The 21797-nt window shown below is 38.0% G+C and overlaps 1 protein-coding gene across 1 annotated transcript in view; it reads right to left on the bottom strand.

The window, feature by feature from the left end:
• Window positions 1–228: 228 nt before the first annotated feature.
• The window catches only part of zmat4a (zinc finger, matrin-type 4a), a 162613-nt gene continuing 141044 nt past the window's right edge, over window positions 229–21797 (bottom strand). Inside the window, exons 6-7 of the mRNA XM_024276052.2 lie at window positions 20027–20123; window positions 229–888 (exon numbers count right to left, since the gene is read on the bottom strand). Coding sequence (XP_024131820.2) covers window positions 861–888; window positions 20027–20123 — 125 coding nt within the window. The 3' untranslated portion in view covers window positions 229–860. The remainder of the gene's footprint in view (window positions 889–20026; window positions 20124–21797) is intronic.

Consider the following 21797-nt stretch of genomic DNA (forward strand, 5'->3'; position numbering starts at 1 on the left):
CCGTCTCTGACTTCAACACAGAAAGGATTAATGAGAAGGTTATAAAAACACAAATTCTGGAGTCTGTTTATCAGGAATGTTTCAGCTTTGTTTCTGTAAATATGCAAGCAAACTATTTATTTTTGCAGGTTCAACAAACTTTAAAATTGTTAATTCACTTTTTTGGGGGGGTGGAGCTAACTTTAGACATTTGCTTTAAACAAAGAAAGAGTTCAAACACTGTCATTATTGCTATTAATCTGTTTTATGCAGAAAGGGCATTTAGGTCCAGTTCAAAATGTATTTAAAAAAAATGCAAGTGCGTGCCATGCAAAAATTAAGAAACAACTAGAGTTTTGTTGTTATATCAAGAAATAAGATTAGGCATAATCCCAAAAAATATGCACCATTTCATTTAGGAATAGGACAACAAAACCGCAGATTCAAATCAAATGTAAGCATATTATACCTAACATTTCTGTGAAGTAAAACATAATTGAATCCATGCATTTGCAAAAAAGGCAGCTGTGTATCAGATCCACTTTTAAATGCTCTTAAACTATTTCTAGATAAAAAGAGAGGAAACACAGATCACAGCTGTAGAGTAATGTCACAGATCGACCATGGAAGGGTGATGGAAATGTGGAAGAACTGTCGATTTTGACCAAAGGTGAGATCTGATGTCATGCTGGAGTGTTCAGAACACATTTCTTTATCCCCCTGTTTGTCAGGGTGGCCGACACCAATGAAGTCGAATGATGGAGCAAAAAAGGGGTCAAAAAGATGCTGAGAAGAGCAGAGGCAGAAAAGCAGGGCAAGCTGCTGACAGCTTGTCTGACATCAATCCAGAAGTTGTTGTTTTTATTGTCACCGTCCCATGCTCACTGGACACATATCTGGTTCTTCAGGCTGGTGGAGAAGAAGAAAAAAAAGAGAAATATTGTTAGGTATTGACTTGTTTCTACGAATATAGCAGTTTAAGCACAGCAAAAACAGAATCCAAAGAAATTGAAAAAAGAAAATTGGTCCTATTTTCTATCTTGCAAGACAAACAATCTTCTCAATATGTTTTTCAATACTAAATAATTTTGGTTTGAGAAAACAAGTCTTAAACTGCATTCACGTGATTGGGGCATCAGGGGTGTCCGGTCTCAATGTTAAGTCACATAAATGCGATCAGAGATCCTGCGACAAGTGTCAGACGCAATCTGACATCGTGACATGTCAAGAACTCAAAAATCAGAACTTTGGCAAAAAAGAGGTGTCATGTGAACCAATCAAGGGTCCCAGCTTTGGCCCATGACTTGTTGGTGATTGCCGGGTTAAGTCCAAAACCAACACATCGCGTTCGGTGTGAATGCAGGATCTTGGAGAACTCTGCTAGGACAGATTGAAACATCTTGAAACCAACATTGTTATATATATATATAGTTTCATTATTTCAATGTGACAGAAAAGGTCTTTCATTTGTCAGACTTCCAGTGGAAACACACTTTCAAGTGAGTGATCTTTTAAAGAGGAAAATCTCCCGCCTTTCATTAAAATCTCAAGCTGACACAGGTGATTGATGCCTTTCCAATCGTTCAGCTTTGTATCTTATCAGCAAAAATGTCACAAGACTTCCCTCCGAGGTACCCACAGCAGGACATTGGAAACATTCAGAAAATGATGACCTTTAGAAAAACTTTTCTGCTGCATGAACAAATAGCTCCAGCTGAATGACTGCATTGAAAGCAAATTCAATTCTTCTATTTCTGATAGTGACTGTAACGAAACAACCCTGAGGGGGAACAAACTCTTGCAGCATTTGCAGGTGATTAGTTTCAGCACTCTTATGCAGAACAACAATCTTTTACCCTTAACAGTACCCTGAAGCTGTAGCAGAATATTACATTATCATAACAACAATTTATGTTCTACATTCATATTTTTGTGTGATAATATTATAAAAAAATATATTTTTACTTCTGAAACAGCAGGACCAACAGATGACTTTCCTTTTCCTTTTAATATTTCACAACTGCTGTTGTTATTTGTCAGATGAACATGTTCAGTCACCGGCCATTTTACACCATGTTCACACCGCTCGCAGAAGCGCAGAGAAGCCGCGTGTGCGCAGAATCTGCTTCACTTCCAGTTTACAACAGACGCATATTTTTCCGTGACAGACATATCCTGATAATCACAGAGGATAATTATCATCCAGAGGTGTTTATTATGGATATAATCAGCAAATTCTGGATAGAGATGCCCTTTTGCACTCAACTGATGAAGGTAGAAGGAGGCACTTTTTAAAGCACGGAGACAGAGTGACAGTCCTCATGAAACGTTTGCTGCCTATTTTTCTGGATAAAAAAAAGAAAAAAAAACTTTTTATGTTGAGCAATACTTCAATGTTTTTTAATAAATTTTCACAAAGCATGATCAGAAATGTTTTTGATGAGTATGGATCAGCACCGGACATTCTTCGGCTGTGGAGGGTGGGGGTGAAAAGGAAACTGCGGATTCTCCATATTCATGGATTTGGTGTATTCACTGAGGTCTCTGGTCCCGAACTCCCAAATATAAAGTGGGGAATACTGTATTTTCATCTCTACAGTCTGTTTAGATACAAAAATGTGATCGCATTTATCAATCACAGCATTTTATTGTGAAAATCTGGCTATATTTAGAACATTTTCTCGTGTGTCTTGGCGTAAGTTTCTGCCAGGATTGATGAAGATGGCTCGTGCAAAAAATAGTAAAGACGCCAAAAGGATCGCTGCACTGCGGGAGCCGGCCGCGGAGGAACGTGGTGCTTTGCGAAAAATGGTGTGAGCTACACCATCAGTTAACAAGGGTACCAAATGAAGGGGCCTCTGTTCCGCGCCGCTTCCACTTGCAGTGTGAATCAGGCATTATTAGGTTGGGCCCCTGCTTTAGCCTTCAGAACTGCCTTAATCCTTTGTGGCACAGATTCAATAAGGTACTGGAAACATTCCTCAGATAATGTTCTTTTTTAGATTTAAAGTAAATAAAAATCTAAATTAAAATGACAGAAAAGCTAAAGATGGAGATATGAACTTATCTAATTTTTATAAACACCAAGAATCAAATGACAACGAATAGAAAAAGTAAATATAATTTAGTAATACAATTTCTCCCACTTTATTCAGATTTATTTTCACATAAATTTAGATCAAGGGTGTCAAACTCAATCACACAAGGGGACACAATCCAAAACACCCCTTAGGTCGCGGGCCGAACAGGATAAACATTTATTGAACACTCTAAAACTACATTTTTAAAACTTTAAAAACATAACATTTTAACATAACTATGAATAATGAAAAGGCCGTGGTGCAGTGGTAGGGCGGTCGACTCTTGATCAGTAGTGAGCGGGTTCGACTCCGCCTTGCCCGCCCATCTGTCGAAGTGTCCTTGGGCAAGACACTGAATCCCGAATTGCCTCTGGTGGGAGGTTGGCGCCAGTGTTTGGCAGCGGAGCCACCACCAGTGTGTGAATGTGTGTGTGAATGGGTGAATGGGTCTGTGACTGTGAAGCGCTTTGGGCCCTCGAAGGAGGGTAGAAAGCGCTATACAAGTATACGCCATTTACCTATACAAGTACACGCCATTTTTTATTCCAGAATAAATCAATTTAAACCTTAAATAACTTTTAATATTTTGCTCTCCATAATAATATATTTTGTCAAAATTATACAGGTTACAAATGAGCACAAGATAACATGGAGCCATTAATAATAATGCAATAAAATTATTTTGAGGGCCGAAAGTAATTACCTGGTGGGCCGAATCCGGCCCCCGGGCCTTGACTTTGACACATGTGCTTTAGATGGTGAAACCTAAATATAAACATAGATTTCATGGAAGAAGATTTCTTTATTACACAAGGAGCAGTCCCAACATTATGCTGCATTTTTAAGCCATTTAGGAGACTGTTCGTATTTTGTCTGTTTAACATATCATGTAGTTTCCTAAAGCATTTCAGTAAACAGTTGATAGAAAACAGGATTTCTGCTGAGTTTTGCAAGGTCAAATTTCTAACCGGATCATCAAACTTAATAGAATTGTTACTCATAAATTAAAGCCTGGAGAAACAACATTTTGTTTTTGAAAACAATTAGTGCCTAGTGTGTACGAACATCATTTATAATTAGCTTTTTATTTCAGTTATATATGTTTCAATTATCAGTCAAATTAACGCGTCCTCCCTTGATATATAAACCCAAATGTGCAATTTATTAAGTGTGTTCAAATTAGGCTGTTTTCGCTGACTGGGGTAAATCTGGTTCAGATTTGCAAGTGCTTGCAAATTCGGGAGAAGTTAGATGTGCTTAACATTATGCTTTGTCGAAAGTTTGAGAAGTAAACCATTGGGACTAAAGGAATCTCTTAGAGCAGGTTCACAAATACCCATGAAGACCATGAGATGGATGGTTCTGTGTCAATGTGTCTTTCATAGATCTTTCTAGAAATGGAATATTGAACAGCTTGACAACATCTTGCATAAGAGACACTGATTGATTTTTGTAAGATTGAGGATATGCACATTTGATTGACTTTCTTCAAAATGTTTGAGAAAGGTATATTCTTCAAGGGGCTAAACCAGAGACTTTGTAAAAAAGGGCTTCATTTTTTTAAGCCTTAGTCATGATTCATTTTTTTCAATTACTTTATTTACAGCACATAACTGAAACAGCGCAAATGCACAAACCTCTGCTTTACCAGACTAGGCAAGGGGACACAGGAAGAAGCTTTCTCCACATTTATAAATATGCTTCATAGGTTTATTGATGACTCTAAATTGTTCCTTATGTATCCATGTGAGTGTGTGCGGTTATCTGACTTTGTGCTGCCCTGCAATAGATTGACAAACTGTTTGGAATGTACTCCGCCTTTGCCCTTCAGCAGCTGGATAGACTCCAAAATCTCTGTGACCCTGAACAGGAATAAGCACATTTAGAAAATTAACATATATTTCATTGTATTTTCAAAGATTTAAAGAGAAGGCTGGATAGCTAAGTTGGTAAAATGCAGGACTGGAACAAGGGAATCCAGGTTTTGATTCCCAGGGAGCTCAATGAACTGGATCCAGTGTGGTCCATAGGTGAGACCCACCAATGTAGCCACAGGTAGACGCAGACTCCCTGTGCCAGTCCCCAGTCTGGATAAAATATAGGGTCGTGTTAGGAAGGGCATCTGGTTTAAAGCTGCTTTGCCTTTGCTTTTACCTTACGGTGATATGCCGAAAGATGAACAACAAAGGTTTAACGGAAAGGTTGCTTTTGATCACCACACAGGACCTCAAGACTTGGAGGTGTCTCATTAGTAATCCACTTTGTAACTGGAATACATTTCACAGTTGCACAGCCTCCAATGGCCCAAAGCAACAACACAAACAGACTTTATCATCTGCTTGAACACAGCCGCCCTGTTATATACACATTCATGAAGAATGTGACAAATAGTGTCAGCACATTTCTGTAGTGAAGCATTTTTCACCCAGAAATCATCCTCAAGCCTTCGCTCTACATGGACATTTTTAAACTGCTTTGAAGTTAATTCCCTTGTCGTGATAAATAGCCTCCCTGGCTGCAAGTGATTTTCTTCATTGAATAAAGTCACCTGCCTGGAATACTTTCTCCTTTCAAAGGCAGAACATTGTGAAGACTTACATTTAAAAGTCACCATGCATAAAACTTTGCTAACTTTCTTTGGGGCTGAGGACAAACAGCTGGAGGACACGTCATTGGGTTGAGACACACAAATTGATCAGTCATAGGCCTGTCTGTCCCTTTATTGTTGTGTATCCAGCATTCTTTATACTAAAAGCAAAGTCAAAAAGTTATTTTTCTTTTTAAATTTAAAGGAAGTATTGAAATTAACACTCATTTATCCACATATTATATTAACATATTTGTTGTTTATGTATTTAGACTAGGGCTGTCAGATCTGTTGCATTAAAAATGCGTTAATCTGACGTGTGCTTGATGCCGACAATTCTTTTGACGCATTAATCGCGGATTTTCTCATACTTGCCTTTCCATACCGTGCGCGCAGGCGTCCCGCCCTCTAACTCACCTGCTGCTCTCACTAGATCACGGGCGGGTCTCCAACCACCGAGCTGCTAGAACCCGCCTGGCGCCAGGACCTGGAGACTCCTGCACCCTAACCCGGCTCCGGTTTGCGTCCAGTACCACGTCTGGTGGTACCGGCTCGCGTCCGGCGCCGCGTCCCGAGAGCTGCAGACGTTCCGAGCAGCAAGCGCACCGGGGGACGTTTTAAATGTTCTGGAGGTTTAAGCGTGATCCAGCCCCAGCATAACGGTCTGTCTGCCGGCATATTCATGGCGTGAGCTCCGCTGGACACGTCGCTGCATCGAGCTGCAGCCAGAGAACGCGGCGGCAGTAACAGACTGTCAAACTATCCACAGAGTATCCCGCTTTTCTCAGTCTTTAATGTCTTAAAAAACAAAAGTAAGTTGGAAATGATAAATCTCTATTTCATTCATTACTGCAATTCAGAAGATTAAGAAAAGATTTGGTCCTGACAAAAAATGAACATGAAAGTGTTATGGAAATTTTATTTTTGATGTTTTTTTATTTTATTTTACTGAACGTTGATTGAAGTTTTGAATTTAAAATGCCCTTCACTTGCACTTGGGCTTTTGTTAGACATTTTATGTTACAGCCTTTTATTGTTAAGAAAGTTTATCTCAATACAATGTTACAAAATAGAGTAGTTCTGATGAAAACTATTAGTTTTGCCATTCTTGTTTTCATAATTAATGTAGAACTGCTAAATTCCGTGAAGTACACATTTTTTTTCTTAAAAATAAGGCCACATATCAATTTGCGATTAATCGCGAGTTAACTATGGACAATGCGATTAATCGTGATTAAAAATTTTAATCGCCTGACAGCTCTAATTTATTTAAAACATCTTATTTCCTTTAGTGCATGAATCTGAAGCAGCACGACAAACAAACAGAAACTCAGCTTTGGGCATGTGACATTTTCAGTGACTAGATAAAACAATAGAAATAAACATTAAAGGTGGCGGCTCGATGCAAGTTTTTTCATCATGAACTTCCATCCAATTTTTCAACCCACGGGGGCCGCTAGGTTCCTGGAAACTGTCCCAGTTAGTGTTGGGCGAAGGCGGGATACACCCTGGATAGATTGCCAGCTCATCATGGAGCTCATTGAGCTGGATGGACGGCTACGATAGCCAGCCGCCCGGTGGATAGCTTAGCGAGCTAGTGAGCTCTGCTCCCCAGGTTACGGCAGAGTTGATAGTTGTCGCCACTGACTCCTGCAGAGCTGATGATGAGCACTGCTGCCCAGCAGATCCAGCGAGGTCTACCATACAGGCTGCAGGTCCCTGGGCAGCGGAGGATGCTCTGCTTGACCGCCGGAAGTTAGCTGCCCAGCAGCTCGGAGAGGGTCGTTGCCGCACACGGGACCGCTCTAGCTTCATGGGCTTATGATGTTTTTCTTATTTTCATCAAGACAATAATAAAAAGGTCCCCCAGTTATATTTTTATTTCCCCCCTCTTGGGCTAGTGCTCAAACTGGACTACAGACAGACAGAAGTAACGGTCTGAAGCTCTCGCTGCACGAGTGAAGCACACAGAACCAAGAGAGACTCTGAAAGACCTGGTGAAAACAAACACAGAGACTTGCCGGAGCCTATGATCAGATAAACCCAAGTTACCCAACATCATGTTGTGGCAACAAATGAATTCCAGAACTTCTGTGGTTGCTCCACGGCAGGCGCGGCAGGGGCGTCAAGGCGTTGCGCAGTAAATGTGAAAGACATCAAAAGAAAAGCGGCAGACACACATTTGACGCGCCGGTCGTGTTCGGTGTGAATGCACCATTAGAGAACTGGACTGAGTGGGTGTGATGTCACCCATAGAAATTAGATGACTTCGGGCTCCAACCAAATGATGTCATTCAGTCACCATTGTTCTGTGATATGGACGCTGCCATGTTGGGGCCAGATCATGTCAGTAAGCAGTGATTGGTTCAAACCTGTCTGAGTTGATGTCTCTATGACAACCAGTTCAGAAGAGAGCTTGTTGGAAGTGCACACCCCTACCACTGAAAACAGGCTTGGGAGAATCCGTTAATGAAACGTTTTGAAGCTTCGTCTTGGGGACAAGCTGGTGCCACAAGTCATCAAGTCATCTCATTAGTCAGTTTACAACTTAAATAACTTGCAATAAAGAAAAAATATTGTGAAAAAAACTATGATCAACAAGAACATGTAAAAATATGATCAGAGTAAGAATGGTTATTCTGACATAGAATGACTGAGTATAGCTGGGATTTTGGCTTCTAATACTTTCTATTTGGAACGCGACGAGGGAGGAGTCACTAGTTCTTTTATGGAGTCATTGGTAACAACCAGATGTTCAATTGTTCTTTGTAAAAAAATGTTGTTTAGGCTTGTAAGACTGCAGATCCTCTTTGTTCCCTCCTGGCTCCGCTCCGCCAGTGTGTGTTCACTGCAGAGGCTTTGGAGTCTTTCCTGCAATGCTGGAAAATGGAGTCACCTAAAATGTAGGACATCATCTCAATTTGTGGAACTAGGTAAATAGGACAAAAAGCTGCACAGTGCCACTCGCATAAAGGAGTGAAAGCTTTTGTAAAAAATAATTAGACAGTAGATTGTTTTCGATATTTGAAAGAAAAAGTGGTAATATGGGAAACATAAGGCTGTGTTATTGTAACTTTTAGATGAAAATAAAAGCATGCACTAGCTCTTGAACAGTATTTGTGCAGAATTTTCTCAGCCGACACATATGAAGACTATTGAGCAGTGGTAAGTGATATCCAATAACATGCAAAAGAAAAAGTAAATATGTGATTGTTCTAAAAGGGGAGAAATAAAAAAAAATGAAGGTTCTCATAGCGCCCCAGGAGACAAAAAACAGGACAATGAGAGAGAAAAGAAGGTGAAGTGAAAGGCATTGCCCCGCTGACAATTGCTTGCTCTAAGATATGCGAGTGCACAAGGGAATTAATTAGAGGCTTGATGATTGGGGGAAAATGAGGCTGAATAATGAATGCCCTGACAATTTCTCTTTGGTTTTGCTTCTTTTGTGCTTTCCTATCCAAAATCATGAAGATTATCACGTCTGTGGATTAATATCCATTTAATGAATACCTATGCTGACTTGGAAAATTCCTCTGCTGTCAGTAGAGACTCGGTGTAAAATGTCCCAGTTCTCTGCCATGTTCCGATTGGATGTTACTGGAAATCCAAAGCCACTGCATAAGAGTTGAGTGCTCAGATAATGATGGGGCATCCGTTATCGTCTTTCTTCTGCTTTACTTGTTTCTCCTTTCAACACGCAACGCACTGAGCACAATCAATATTTAACCTCTCGATGACCTTAAAACCACAGGTGCACCACACTATTTTCCACAGATGAGATCAATTCCCACAGCTTGTGTTTGTCTTTTTCCACTGGGATATTTTTTACAGTTATCATGACTCAGCACGCCACAATTGTGTCATTTGTCTCAGTTCAGGCACACATTTCATCCTGCTGAGTTTCTAGAGGACAAATGTAAATATTGCTTTTACAGTTTGCCACTGTGACACCATAGTGTTAATGTTCATATAGAAATTCTAATATCATCTATTTTCCGGGACAGAGCAGCTCAGCTCAGCTCCAAAAGCCAGCCGCCCCCCCCCAGATAATATTTTCAGATCAACAAGAAAAATGGCTTTTGAAGACATTTAGGTTGTGGGATTTTTGTTAAAAATGTAATAATCACAATTAAAACACGACTGAGAATTTTTTTTTTTTTTTTAATTGTAATTTAAAAAAATATTACATTAAATGAGGTTGGTATCTAAAACAAATTAACTATTTTCCACAAATGATTGAATTTTGGTGTCAGTGAGTCATTAGATAGCATGCACTGTAGTTTTGAGATAAAACTATTAAATTAGTCATTGACTATTTCGATAGCCGATTAGTCGTCGACTAATCAACTTATTGTGGCAGCCCTAATTCCAAAACAACAGAACATAAAAAAGATTGCAATACAATTACATTATAATAAAATGTCTATGTTTATGAACATGAATGAAGCAGTTCTAAGTCCTTCAGAGGTATTTTTAAAGCATTTAAAGGGGGCAGATCTGTCAGTTTCCAGTCTTTCTATAAGATGTTCCAGGTATTAGGGAGGGAGAGTGAAGAAATGTTTTTATTTTCCAGCTTTGTAAGAGAAAAAGACACAATCAACAGTATTTATAGTGCAGCCGGTTATCTAAATAATCATGTATTTTTTGGTACAAGCACCAAATTTGGCATAAACGTACCTTAGGATCCAGACTTCCAGAAAAGCACCTTAACCTCCAAAAAATATTTTAAAATGTATGTAATTTATGTGTAAGATACATAAAATAGTTCCCCTCAAGTTAAAAGACTTTGTGCATGAAAAGCACTGGGGCAAACATACCTGGAATATTGTTGTAACAATTAAGCGTATGGTTGCCATCTTTACAAATTGCTGCCATTGTATATTTTTCTGATGACTAACGTGCTTTCCTAAGGTATCCTAAGGCACATCCATGCCAAATTGGTACTTGTTCCACAAAATGCATGATTTGTCTGAAATAACGACCTAACCAGCTTTGCTATAGGCTCCTTGTTCCTTCCACTATCAAATTGTTAAAACGTATCTATCTATCTATCTATCTATCTATCTATCTATCTATCTATCTATCTATCTATCTATCTATCTATCTATCTATCTATCTATCTATCTATCTATCTATCTCCGAGATAATCTGGCTGTGAGGAGTCACTTAATGACCAGGTGGGATCCATTCGTTTACTGGGCTTGTGGCTTAATTGTTTTAGAGATAAAACTTTAACTGAACAACTATCACAGTAATTGCTATTTGTCGCCTGTACATTAAATAAAAGTGTGTGAATTTGTAAATTACCATAAAACAAAATATAAAAAAAAACTTTTTTTTTGGGTAGATTTGCTGATTTTTTTACTTTGGCTTTTAGCAATTGATCTTTTACCATTTGAAAGCCTTTTATTATTAGTGCTAATTGGTATGATGTTGGAGGGGATTGAAACCAAGGCTCTTAGTCTGTAATATAAAAGTTTCAGAGTGCAGTCTGTTTTGGAGTGTGATGTGGCCAACTATAGGCTCTATTCAATCTTCTCACCAAACTTGACTGCCAATCTGTGGGAGATATACGTATATGATCCTACAGGGATGTCATTAGCAGAACCTGTGAGTCCCTCAAGTTCAAATTCATTAGAAACAGCATTGTTACCAGTGTAGTAGTTGCAGAGAAGTGTCTTTTTTTGTTTTGTTTTACACATCAAACTCTGCTCATACCACAAATGCATGTTCCTTACAAATGTTGCACCAATCCAAATCCAACATTTCTTCACACATCTTGGGCTTTGTTCTTCCCCCCAAAAATTCCTTCATGTAAAGGGATTTGGAAAAAAAATTCCAGGTAAAATTGTAATTCCTATAAGTTAAGGTCAGATATTCCTTTGACTTTAAATGTTATTCAGAAAAACGGTTTGCAAAAAAGCAAAACCTACAAACAAAAACAAAGCCATTATTCTTACCAAATGTCAGAGTTCATTCTAAAAGAACTGTCCCTCAACTAAGTCAGAATCCAATAATGTGACTTAAAATTATATTACATGATAGAAAAACTGTACATGATCTGTGCAGATACTCAATAGATTTCTGTGACCACCACCTCATTGTAAATAGATAGAATGCCAGCAATAAATGTGTTGTGTGGCATGCTGGCATGTGAATCTCATTAGGCTTTAAATCCAGTTCTAAAGTCTTTTGAATGTTTGAGTGGCATAAAAAAAACCCTATAGGCGCAAGAATTCATTGAATTGGGGGTTTGCAGAGACATAAATGAATTTGTCCAAACCATCACAAGAAGGATGTCCAGCTAATCAACAAGCTGGCTCTAACCTAGAGGTATTGTGTAACAAATGGGCAGATTGGAGCACGGAGAACTGATGAAAATGAATTTCAGTTAGAAAATGTATTGCTTCAGGTCTCAGTGGAGAATTGGCACACTCTATGAGGAAAGACTGCTGTGTCTGTTGGCAGGGTTTCCAGTCAGATTTGTCCTCCCTCCACTCAACTCACATTAACTATATGTTTCAGTGGCATGGCATGGGGCGCTCTGAGTCAGAGCGAAGCCCCCTGCAAGCACCGTGTCATCTCTGAGTCAATGACACTGGACAGAAATTGGCAATGAAACGGAGGCAAAGAAACCTGCATATTTTTAGACGTACCTCACAGCTGTCAATGTTGGTTAGGCAGATAAAACAAGTAATCGAAAGAAATGTCAACCCAAGAAATATGTTAATCAGGTGAAAAATCCTTTCAAAGAATAAGATAGTGGTTCTTTGAGCTTTAGAAGGAATTCAACATGTAGGGTGATACTCTCTCTGACTTATTGTACCACAATACTTGAGTTTCTTTTGTGCTATAGGCACAGAAGCAGCACCGATGAACAGTGTCAAGTTTGCCATTTCAAGTAGATCAAACACTAAAGACATGTCACGTGACACTTCTTTTATAAACATGCTGGTAGGTTTAGGGTTGGGCACCGATTGGGTTTTAATCGGTTTCAGTTCCCAATTGGTGCCTTCAGTAAAAAATAAATAAATAAATAAATAATGCCTACATCTCCCCAAATCGACACATTTTCTTTCCCAAGTCGTCACATATTCATGGTTATGACCTCTGCGTCAAAAGTTTACGTTTTGGGTGTCGTCGTTTTTAGACATGCTGGCTGTTCCCATTAATTCAAAGCTCCGAGGTGCAAACCGGTGGCCCGCCCCTCTTTCACCGCTTGGCGAATTCGCTGCTCGCTACCTGTCAAACATGTGATCCTGAGCTAGATACCATGGCTGAGGGGCCGCGGTATCTGAGGGGTTACCGGGGCTTTTTTCTTAATTGGGGGCTGTGTCTGGATGACAGCCGCTTCTGCTGTGTTTCTGTGTCTCTGTGACTGTTTGAAGGCTGTCCCCCATTTTGAGCATTTGAGTGTTTCGCGTGCCCGTGTTCACCCCGTCACATTTCTTATATGACCCCGCCCACTATTGCAGGAAAAGCGGAAGGATTGACTCGAACTTCAACATACTGAACATAGTAGAAGTGATTGACATGTCCTAAGACAAAAAGACAAATAGATCTTCAGTGACACTAAGCCACGAAATGAGGAACCGATTGCAGCAGCTTCTTCGGTTACGGTATCGGTTCCTACTTCGAACTAAATTTCAGTGCCCAACCCTGGGTAGATTTAGTGTTAAACTCCATTTTTTTTAGAATGGAATATTTATCAGTGTTTGTAATAATTGTCTACTTTATTTTGAATGCAGCACTGTCAGAGCTACATAAGCTTTGTTATCACAAAAGCATCTTTTTTTCTACTTATCATGTGTAGTTCATAATAAAAAATGTGTCAGAGTTAAAACTTTAGATTTTCTGTAACATAAAAGATCTCTCAGGACTGGAACTTTAGAAAAAAAGCAGCCTTTTACTTTTTGTTCCCTCATTTTTGAGATATTTCAGGTCAATAAAAAATCATACTGCTTATTTTTCAAGTCATGTTTCTGTAAAGAAGTAAAGTTAAATATTAAAACACAAAAACAAAATCCAATTGAATATATAAGGAACTGACAGTACAAAGCATTTAAGTAGAAACGATTGCACCCAGGAAACATTCAGGTCATTTTCCCCAGCAGCCTTTTAAATGAGTAAGTCTGTAGGCAGACATCTTTGACTGTATACATCAAGACGGATTACACACAAAGTTGCCATTGATGGATGTTTTTTCTGGGTAACATGATGGTTCAATTATTGGGCTGTTAGCTTGAGATGACCTATTGATTGCAGCAAAGTCAGCTTATTGCATGGACCTCCAGTGTTCTATTCACAGCATGAAATATAAATAAATAACTAAACAATCAAAAACATAGTCTACAAATGCTGAAATTTAGAAAATGTTGCAAAAATCAGGTAAACGAAGTATTTTACATTTATGAAGCAAATGATTATTGAAAAGAGTTTTAACATTGTGGATGGTGGGCTGGATGGGACGGAAATCTGTTCATGTCAATAATTTAGACGTTATAGTCCCAACTGCCCTTAGGGTGAATACAGGCTGTCTGTGGGCATAAAGTGGGCAAACGTGTATGGGGCGTCCAGCTGACCCGCACTAAGTGTTATAATTTGTCCTGAATTGATCCCATCTCCCCCTCTGGCCATCAGCAGGATCCATCACCTGAGTACTAGCACTTTTTGAGTCTCCACACTAAACTTCCCATCAGCCCCTGCTGCCCATAGCCGTTTTCTATCTGCAGTCGTTCCCAGCAGTATTTAGTCAGTCTCACGCAGTCTTGTTTATGCCACTCTGCCTGCATCCGACCTGATCTCCTGGTTCATCAGACCCTACCTCGTCTTCGACTCTGATCGTTTGCCGCCTGCCCCGACCCTCGCCTGGACCATGACCACTCTTGTTGTTCTCTGATGCCCTCATGCTCGTGTTTGACCTCTGCCTGCCTGACCCTGATTTAACTTAGTTAGTTTAGTCTAGCAACCAGCTACTGTTTTATATTTTATGACTGACTTTATGTGTTTGTACAGTTACCGGCCAGCCCACTGAGACAATTGCATCGTGATATTGGGTTATATAAATAAAAATGAATTGAATTCAATTGATTTAGCTTTGTCGACTTTTAGCTGTTTTACTCCTGCTCTCCTGTCCGTGTCAAAATAAACCTGCTGCACTTGGATTCAGTCATCTGCCCGTTTGTGACAAAATTAAATTAAATCAATGAAAAATGTGTACATTTGTAGACCACTGAGTGAGCCTGTTGATTGAAAAGGTTCATACACAAGGTTAATTTATTTTTGCTAATCCAATTTGCGCAATTTCATTGTCAATGAAAATACAGCTACTGGTATAGGTGTGTGTAACTTACATCATCCTCACAAATACTTCACGATACACTTACCACAGGCACAACAGTAGGACATTTCTTTTTATGATCTAAATATTGAGCTGGTCCTCTTTATGACCATCCACGGGCTCGGACAACCCAAAAACCTTCAGCACCTGGACCGTCAACGACTAGGTGTGTCATGATTCATCGATGAATCATTTTCTACCATTCAGCCAGATCGATTTGTCTGAGACAGAATTAAATCAAGCATTGAAAAATGGTTTCAAAATGGATTAAATCAATTACATTGATATTGGACAATCAAATAATTAAACCTAATCGTTAAACCCCTACATATGACTAACAATTTAGGGCCATACAGGATGAGTCACCCTGAAATCAAAATATTCCAACCAGTTTTGTTCACCGAGTTATCAAAGCCTGTCATCATTGTTCCAGACTCTCTTCATAATTCAATGTAATAATCGAATCACAGCAAGATACCATGAAATAAGAAAAAGCAGCATTGATTTGAGCCTGAAAATGCCATCATAGATCGTCTAATTGAATGCTGTATTTAGTTTGCCTGGTCAAACTTGAAGAGAACAAAGGAACACAGAGAAAGCTCCTGTGGTTCTCATGATCCACAGCATAAATGACATCTCCTCTCTCCAGCCGCAGTCATGACAACCTGGGTTAATCTTTAGGTCCCATGCGACTAAAATGTCTTCTCTCTCCTGTCTTCTCAAGTTAGTGACTTCTGCTTTGAAGGCTAACTCTAATGTTCTGAAAGTTAAATGAGGGGTCGTCAAACCTAATTAAAATATGTAAAATTATTTCAGGTTTAAGTTGATTTATTCTGGAATAATATTCCTGCCTTTTTAATATTCATAATTATTTTTTTTATGTTTTTATTGTTTTTTGTTTCAAACACAAAATGAAGATAAACATAAGAATTTAAAAATGTGAATGTTATGTTAAGAAGTTCAGTTTTTAAAGTTTAAAAATGTGTATTCTGCAAGCTTTTAGGACGATTTTAACATTTACTAAGATTTATTTAGGCTATTTCAGAGTTTACCTAAATTTTAGATACAGGCTAACTGTTTTGGATAATTTAGGCTTTTCTTTTTAAGTTTTTTAGGCTGTTTTGGAGTTGGCTAATTAAGGCTCTTTGCAGGTTTTTTTTTAGGATATTTTGAATTTTAGCAATTTTTTCAGCTATACGTTAGCTGCTTTTGCTGACCTACTTTTTTCATTTTTTTAAGCTAATTTGCCATTTAGCTATTATTTTAGTTGGCTGTCAGTTCAGCTATTAGCTTCAGCGTTTTCAGCTATCAGCTTCAGCGTTTTCAGCTTTTAGCTTCAGCGTTTTTAGCTATCAGCTTCAGAGTTTTTAGCTATTAGCTTCAGCATTTTCAGCTATCAGTTTCAGAGTTTTTAGCCATCAGCTTCAGTGTTTTCAGCTTTTAGCTTCAGCGTTTTCAGCTATCAGTTTCAGTGTTTTTAGCTATTAGCTTCAGCATTTTCAGCTATCAGCTTCAGAGTTTTCAGCTATCAGCTTCAGTGTTTTCAGCTATTAGCTTCAGCATTTTCAGCTATCAGCTTCAGTGTTTTTAGCTATTAGCATCAGAGTTTTCAGCTATCAGCTTCATTGTTTTCAGCTATCAGCTTCAGAGATTTTAGCTATCAGCTTCAGTGTTTTTAGCTATTAGCTTCAGAGTTTTCAGCTATCAGCTTCACCATTTTCCGCTATCAGCTTCAGTGTTTTCAGCAATTAGCTTCAGAGTTTTCAGCTATCAGCTTCAGAGTTTTCAGCTATCAGCTTCAGTGTTTTCAGGTATTAGCTTCAGCGTTTTCAGCTATTAACTTCAGCATTTTCAGCTATCAGCTTCAGTGTTTTCAGCTATTAGCTTCAGTGTTTTCAGCTATCAGCTTCAGCGTTTTAGCTATTAGCTTCAGCATTTTCAGCTATTAGCTTCAGCATTTTCAGCTATTAGCTTCAGCGTTTTCAGCCATCAGCTTCAGAGTTTTTAGCTATCAGCTTCAGAGTTTTCAGCTATCAGCTTCAGAGTTTTTAGCTATCAGCTTCAGAGTTTTCAGCTATCAGCTTCAGCGTTTTTAGCTATCAGCTTTAGTGTTTTTCAGCTATCAGCTCCAGCATTTTCAACTATCAGCTTCAGCACTAAAACTATCAATTTCAGCATCTAACATAAAAATTGTCTTCAGCGGCCAAATTTAGCTTACAGCATTTTACACTAGCATTATCACAGGTAATACTATATATCTAGTTCATAATTATGTTAAAAAGTTACAGTTTTAAAGTTATAAAAGTTTCATTTTAGAGTGTTCAACAAATGTTTATCCTGTTCGGCCCCTGACCTAAGGTGTTTTGGATTTTGGCCCCTTGTGCGGTTGAGTTTGACTCCCCTGCTGTAAGGTAAAAAGGATTTGGTTTCTTTCATTGATTGTATGACCTCATGCCCTGCCTAAAGCATGATTTCCTGTATATTGAGTCCATCATATTAATGTGTCCTAATCAGAACCCTAACCTCATCAACCACCTAACATCACAGACAAAGAATATGACCCTCAGTTAGGCAAGAAAATATAATTCTAAATGTGGTAATTGTAAAGAGTGGAGTAGATGATCCAAACTTTGTGTACAGTCAGTGTCAGATTCTGTTACCGTTTTTTTTAAAGATGGCCCTAAATTAACCCTTTAACACCTGGGGTATCACTGGTGATGCTTAAACACAAAATCTTTAACATACTGTAATTTTTCAACCGTTACCACAAAAATTCCAGTAGATTCTGAAGGAGAAGGATTTCTAAAAAAATTTGCTTTTTTTTAATAAAATGGTAGAAAGGGGGGAAATGGAGGACCAACCCTTACCTTTAGCCATTTTAGTTCAAAAAATGCAAAAAAAGGAATCTACTTTTCAAAAAGTAAAAAAAAAACCTAATGGGTCTGTGTGCCTCAAAAAGACACGAATAAAGTGACTTAATAAAAGCAGGTTCAAATGACTTGTCATGTTTTTCTACAAGAACCAGAGAGACGTTATTTGCTCTGTGGAAAACAGGGCTAGAAAATGTTATGATGAACACAGAAATGAAATAAGTATTCTGCTCTATAAAACCTAACAGGATATGTGGCACTCGTGATGGGTCGTGCTCAAAAGTAGGGAGTCGAAAGATGGGATGGGAGATGATTATTTACTTTTTTTTCTTTTTGCCTGGTGGTTCACACCAAATATGATTTGTGAACCCCCATACGTCAAGGCTTTAGACGCGATCTGAGGTCCTGCGGCGCAATTTGAGTGATACAATTCAAGACAATAATAAAAAAGATCCTCAAATTTTATTCGTATTTTTGGAGTTGTTTAACAGCAGTCAGACTCCTAATGCCAGCCTCCCCTCAGATTTATACTACACAGTAGTGAGAATTAATACTCACTATCAAACCACAACTATTCCCCAGGACACATTTAAAGTTCTTCACAGGTTTGAGCTTAAACTACTTCAGGTTGATTATAAAAATCAGAAAGGAAAGCACAATATTTATTTTTCCCCAAACTTTAACTGGAAGTGTAAAAGGTGAGTACAATGTATTTATCTCATAAATTTAATCACAACTCTAACAGGTTCAACAATAATTAAATCCATTCAACAAATGTCTTTTTCTTCAAACAAAAGATAAAATCTCCACATTATTTATCCAGCAACTATCTTATTCATTGAGTACTCAATAAAACGTCTAGATAGGTAGAAAGGCAAAATACACAAAAAAAATGTTTAGTCTTTAACTAACCAACATACAAGACACGACTGGCAGGATTCAGCTATTTGTTTAAGAAAAATGTGATTGTTTGTGGTGAATATTCAGTGAAAATTGAAAAATTTAAAGCAGTTTTAAAATCGAAAGTACATAATGAAAACTTGAAGGAATTATTACAAAATTGAAAAAATAAAATTGACCATTTGAAGAAAAAATATTGAAAAACAATATTGAAAATTTGAAAAAACAAAAATTGAAAATTCTAAAGCAGTTTTAGATTTAAGAAATACATAATGAAAACTGGAAGGAATTATTGAAAATTAGAAAAAAATAAAATTGACCATTTGAAAAAATAATATTGAAAAAAGTATTGAAAATTTGAAATAAAAAATGTCAATTTGAAACTTGAAAAATAAAAAACTAAAAACTACAATTACAAAAAAAAACCATTAAAAATGGAATGTTTATTTGTACTTTCAACTTTTTTTTTGTTTTTCATTCTTTGCTTTCAGTTCTCTGTTTTCAGATTCAGTTCATAATTCCGAGTTTTCGCTGCTGAGCTGATCCTAATTTTACATGGGGGCGGGGCTTTGACCTCATTAGTTACCAGGAGGGGGAACAGAGGGGACTCGACAACGTCTTGGAGCAGAGAAGACGTCAGATCACCATTACCTCTTAGGTGATCATGGGAAACAAAAGGGTGAAATGGAAAAAGGAAAGTTGAAAGTACAAATAAACTTTTTTTTAAATGGTAACAATTTAAGTTTTTTTTAAGTTTCAAATTTACTTTTTTTTTTCAAATTTTCAATCTTTTTTTCAAGTTTTCAATATTATTTTTTCAAATGTTCAATTTTATTTTTTCAAAATGTCAATGATTCCTTCAATTTTTAATATGTATTTTCCAGTTTAAAACTGCTTTCAAATCTTCAATTCTTTTTTTCAAATTTATGATCTCTGATTTTCACATTTTCAGTCTGTTTTTTCGTTCCCTTTAAGCAGATCCTGATTTGACCCCATATTTTTCCTGAAATAGTTGAGATTCTCTCTCTACCATGTGAACCATTTAGTGGTTTAACCCTGAAATCCAGCAGCTTCATCAACCCCATAGTATCTGACTGAACTTCTAACTTCCTGTGTATCTACTACAGGTTTATGGTGTAAGTTGAGTATTTGTAGTCATGTTTTTAATAAGTTTATTTCAAAACCATTCTGAATGATGGTGTTTAAAAACAGGTCAGACAGCTCTGTTAAAGCAGTCTTTGTAGAGTTTGGTGCCTCACGATCTACTTACTTGTTTTGGTGCTTTGAGCCCTGCAGATGTGCATGGTACTGCGCCACAGAGTTGAGTGTGACACTGCAAACTTCACACGTGTAGCTTTTTTTCAGTCCTGGAAACAAACACAAACATTGATTTTAGATTTACAGGAGAGTTTATGGCACAATGCTCACTTTTTCATAAGACGGATATTTTCAGCTCATATCATCCACCTATAAACACGGAACACCCACTTTGTTTCACTAGAACTTTTTAAAAAATTCTTTTCTTTGTTTTTATATCTCTTAATGACTGTGAGGTCGCCCCGACCAACCTCTGAATGTTCATTACAAAAAGCCTCCATTTAGTTTAAAAAACCCTTCATGACTGAGATCCTTCTTACTGCACTCATCTTAAATATAGGCTCACCCAGTCATGATATCTCCTGAGTGTCCTCAAATCAACCATTTACTTCACCTCTCCTCTATTCTTTAACAATTATTTTTATTTAGTTCTCGGGGCTTCTGTTTGGTGCCGTACAACTCATGTGTTGTTCCTCTCTCCCACTCCCTTCTGCAGGACCGGGAGACAGTTCAGATTTAAGGTGGATCGCCGTTGCTCCGGCCTGTTCCTGGCTGTGGACCGCGTCTCTGGCTTGTCTTGACTTTGGACCTCGCCCCCACTTGTCCCCTAGTTCTATCTGGATGAACACTATTCAGATTTGTAGTTCTAGAGTTAAATAAACTAATTCTTCTTTATTAGTCCTGATGCATCACCTGTTCATCCTGGGAGAGGATCTGTCCTTCATGTGGACATCCCTGAGGGTTCTTCTTTTTTTTTTTTAGAATCAGGTTTTTTTAGGAGTTTTTCCTTACCACGAAGGAGGGTCTAAGGGCGAGGATAACCAGTTTAGTTTAGTCTGTTTAGTTTAGCAATCAACTATGTTTTTATTTTATGACCAACTTTCTTCTTCTGTCCAATTACTAGTATAAAGCCCAATAAGGCAAATGTAGTGTGATATTGGGCTATATAAATAAAATTGAATTGAATTGTACAAGACAGTGGCAACGTCTGCATAGATCATTGATGCTCAAAATATAGATTCTCAGTTTTATCTGCAACATTTTGAGACAAAATATCAGAAATACACATTTCCCTACTGAGGATGAACTATGCTGGTCGTAAAAGCCTCCCTTTAGGAATTTTATTCATTTAGTGTCAATAAAAATAAATAGAAGATAATGTTTTTGATCAGGCTCTGACATCCCCTTCAGTGTAATTGGTGTCATGAGTCTGAGCCTCGCTGGGACACATTATGTTCTCGCTGCATAATCGTCATCATTTTGTACTAATCTTGTTTTGAGATGAAAAATGGCCATCTTGATTGCCTCGCTTTCTCAATTAAGTTAGCTTCTCCATAAATATGGCTCGGAGCAAAAGGCCAGGAGAAAATAAATGTCACTGAGCACTCATTTAATCACATTTACATATCCCTCTGTATTAAATTTCCCCCATGAATACATGTTTACTAAAGTGTGCCAGAGAAGATTGAGCAGTTAAAACTTTGAAAGTGGTTTCGTGAGTTTTCCTGGACTGTGACAGGTAGTGGGGGGTGCAGCAAGTTATCAATCCCCACCTCAAATGTTGGCGTCAGCTGTTTCCTTTCTGTTGTTTTGATTGAACACTAGCTTCGCCTTTCACTTCCTTGCAGATAAGCTGCACAATAACAACTCTGCCAGTCGGCTGCAAGATGAATGGAGATTTTAATTTCACAGAAGCATCCTCAGATGCAGTCAAAGGCTAAAAC

This window comes from Oryzias melastigma, linkage group LG9 (genome assembly GCF_002922805.2).
Source record: "Oryzias melastigma strain HK-1 linkage group LG9, ASM292280v2, whole genome shotgun sequence".
Lineage (NCBI taxonomy): Eukaryota > Metazoa > Chordata > Actinopteri > Beloniformes > Adrianichthyidae > Oryzias > Oryzias melastigma.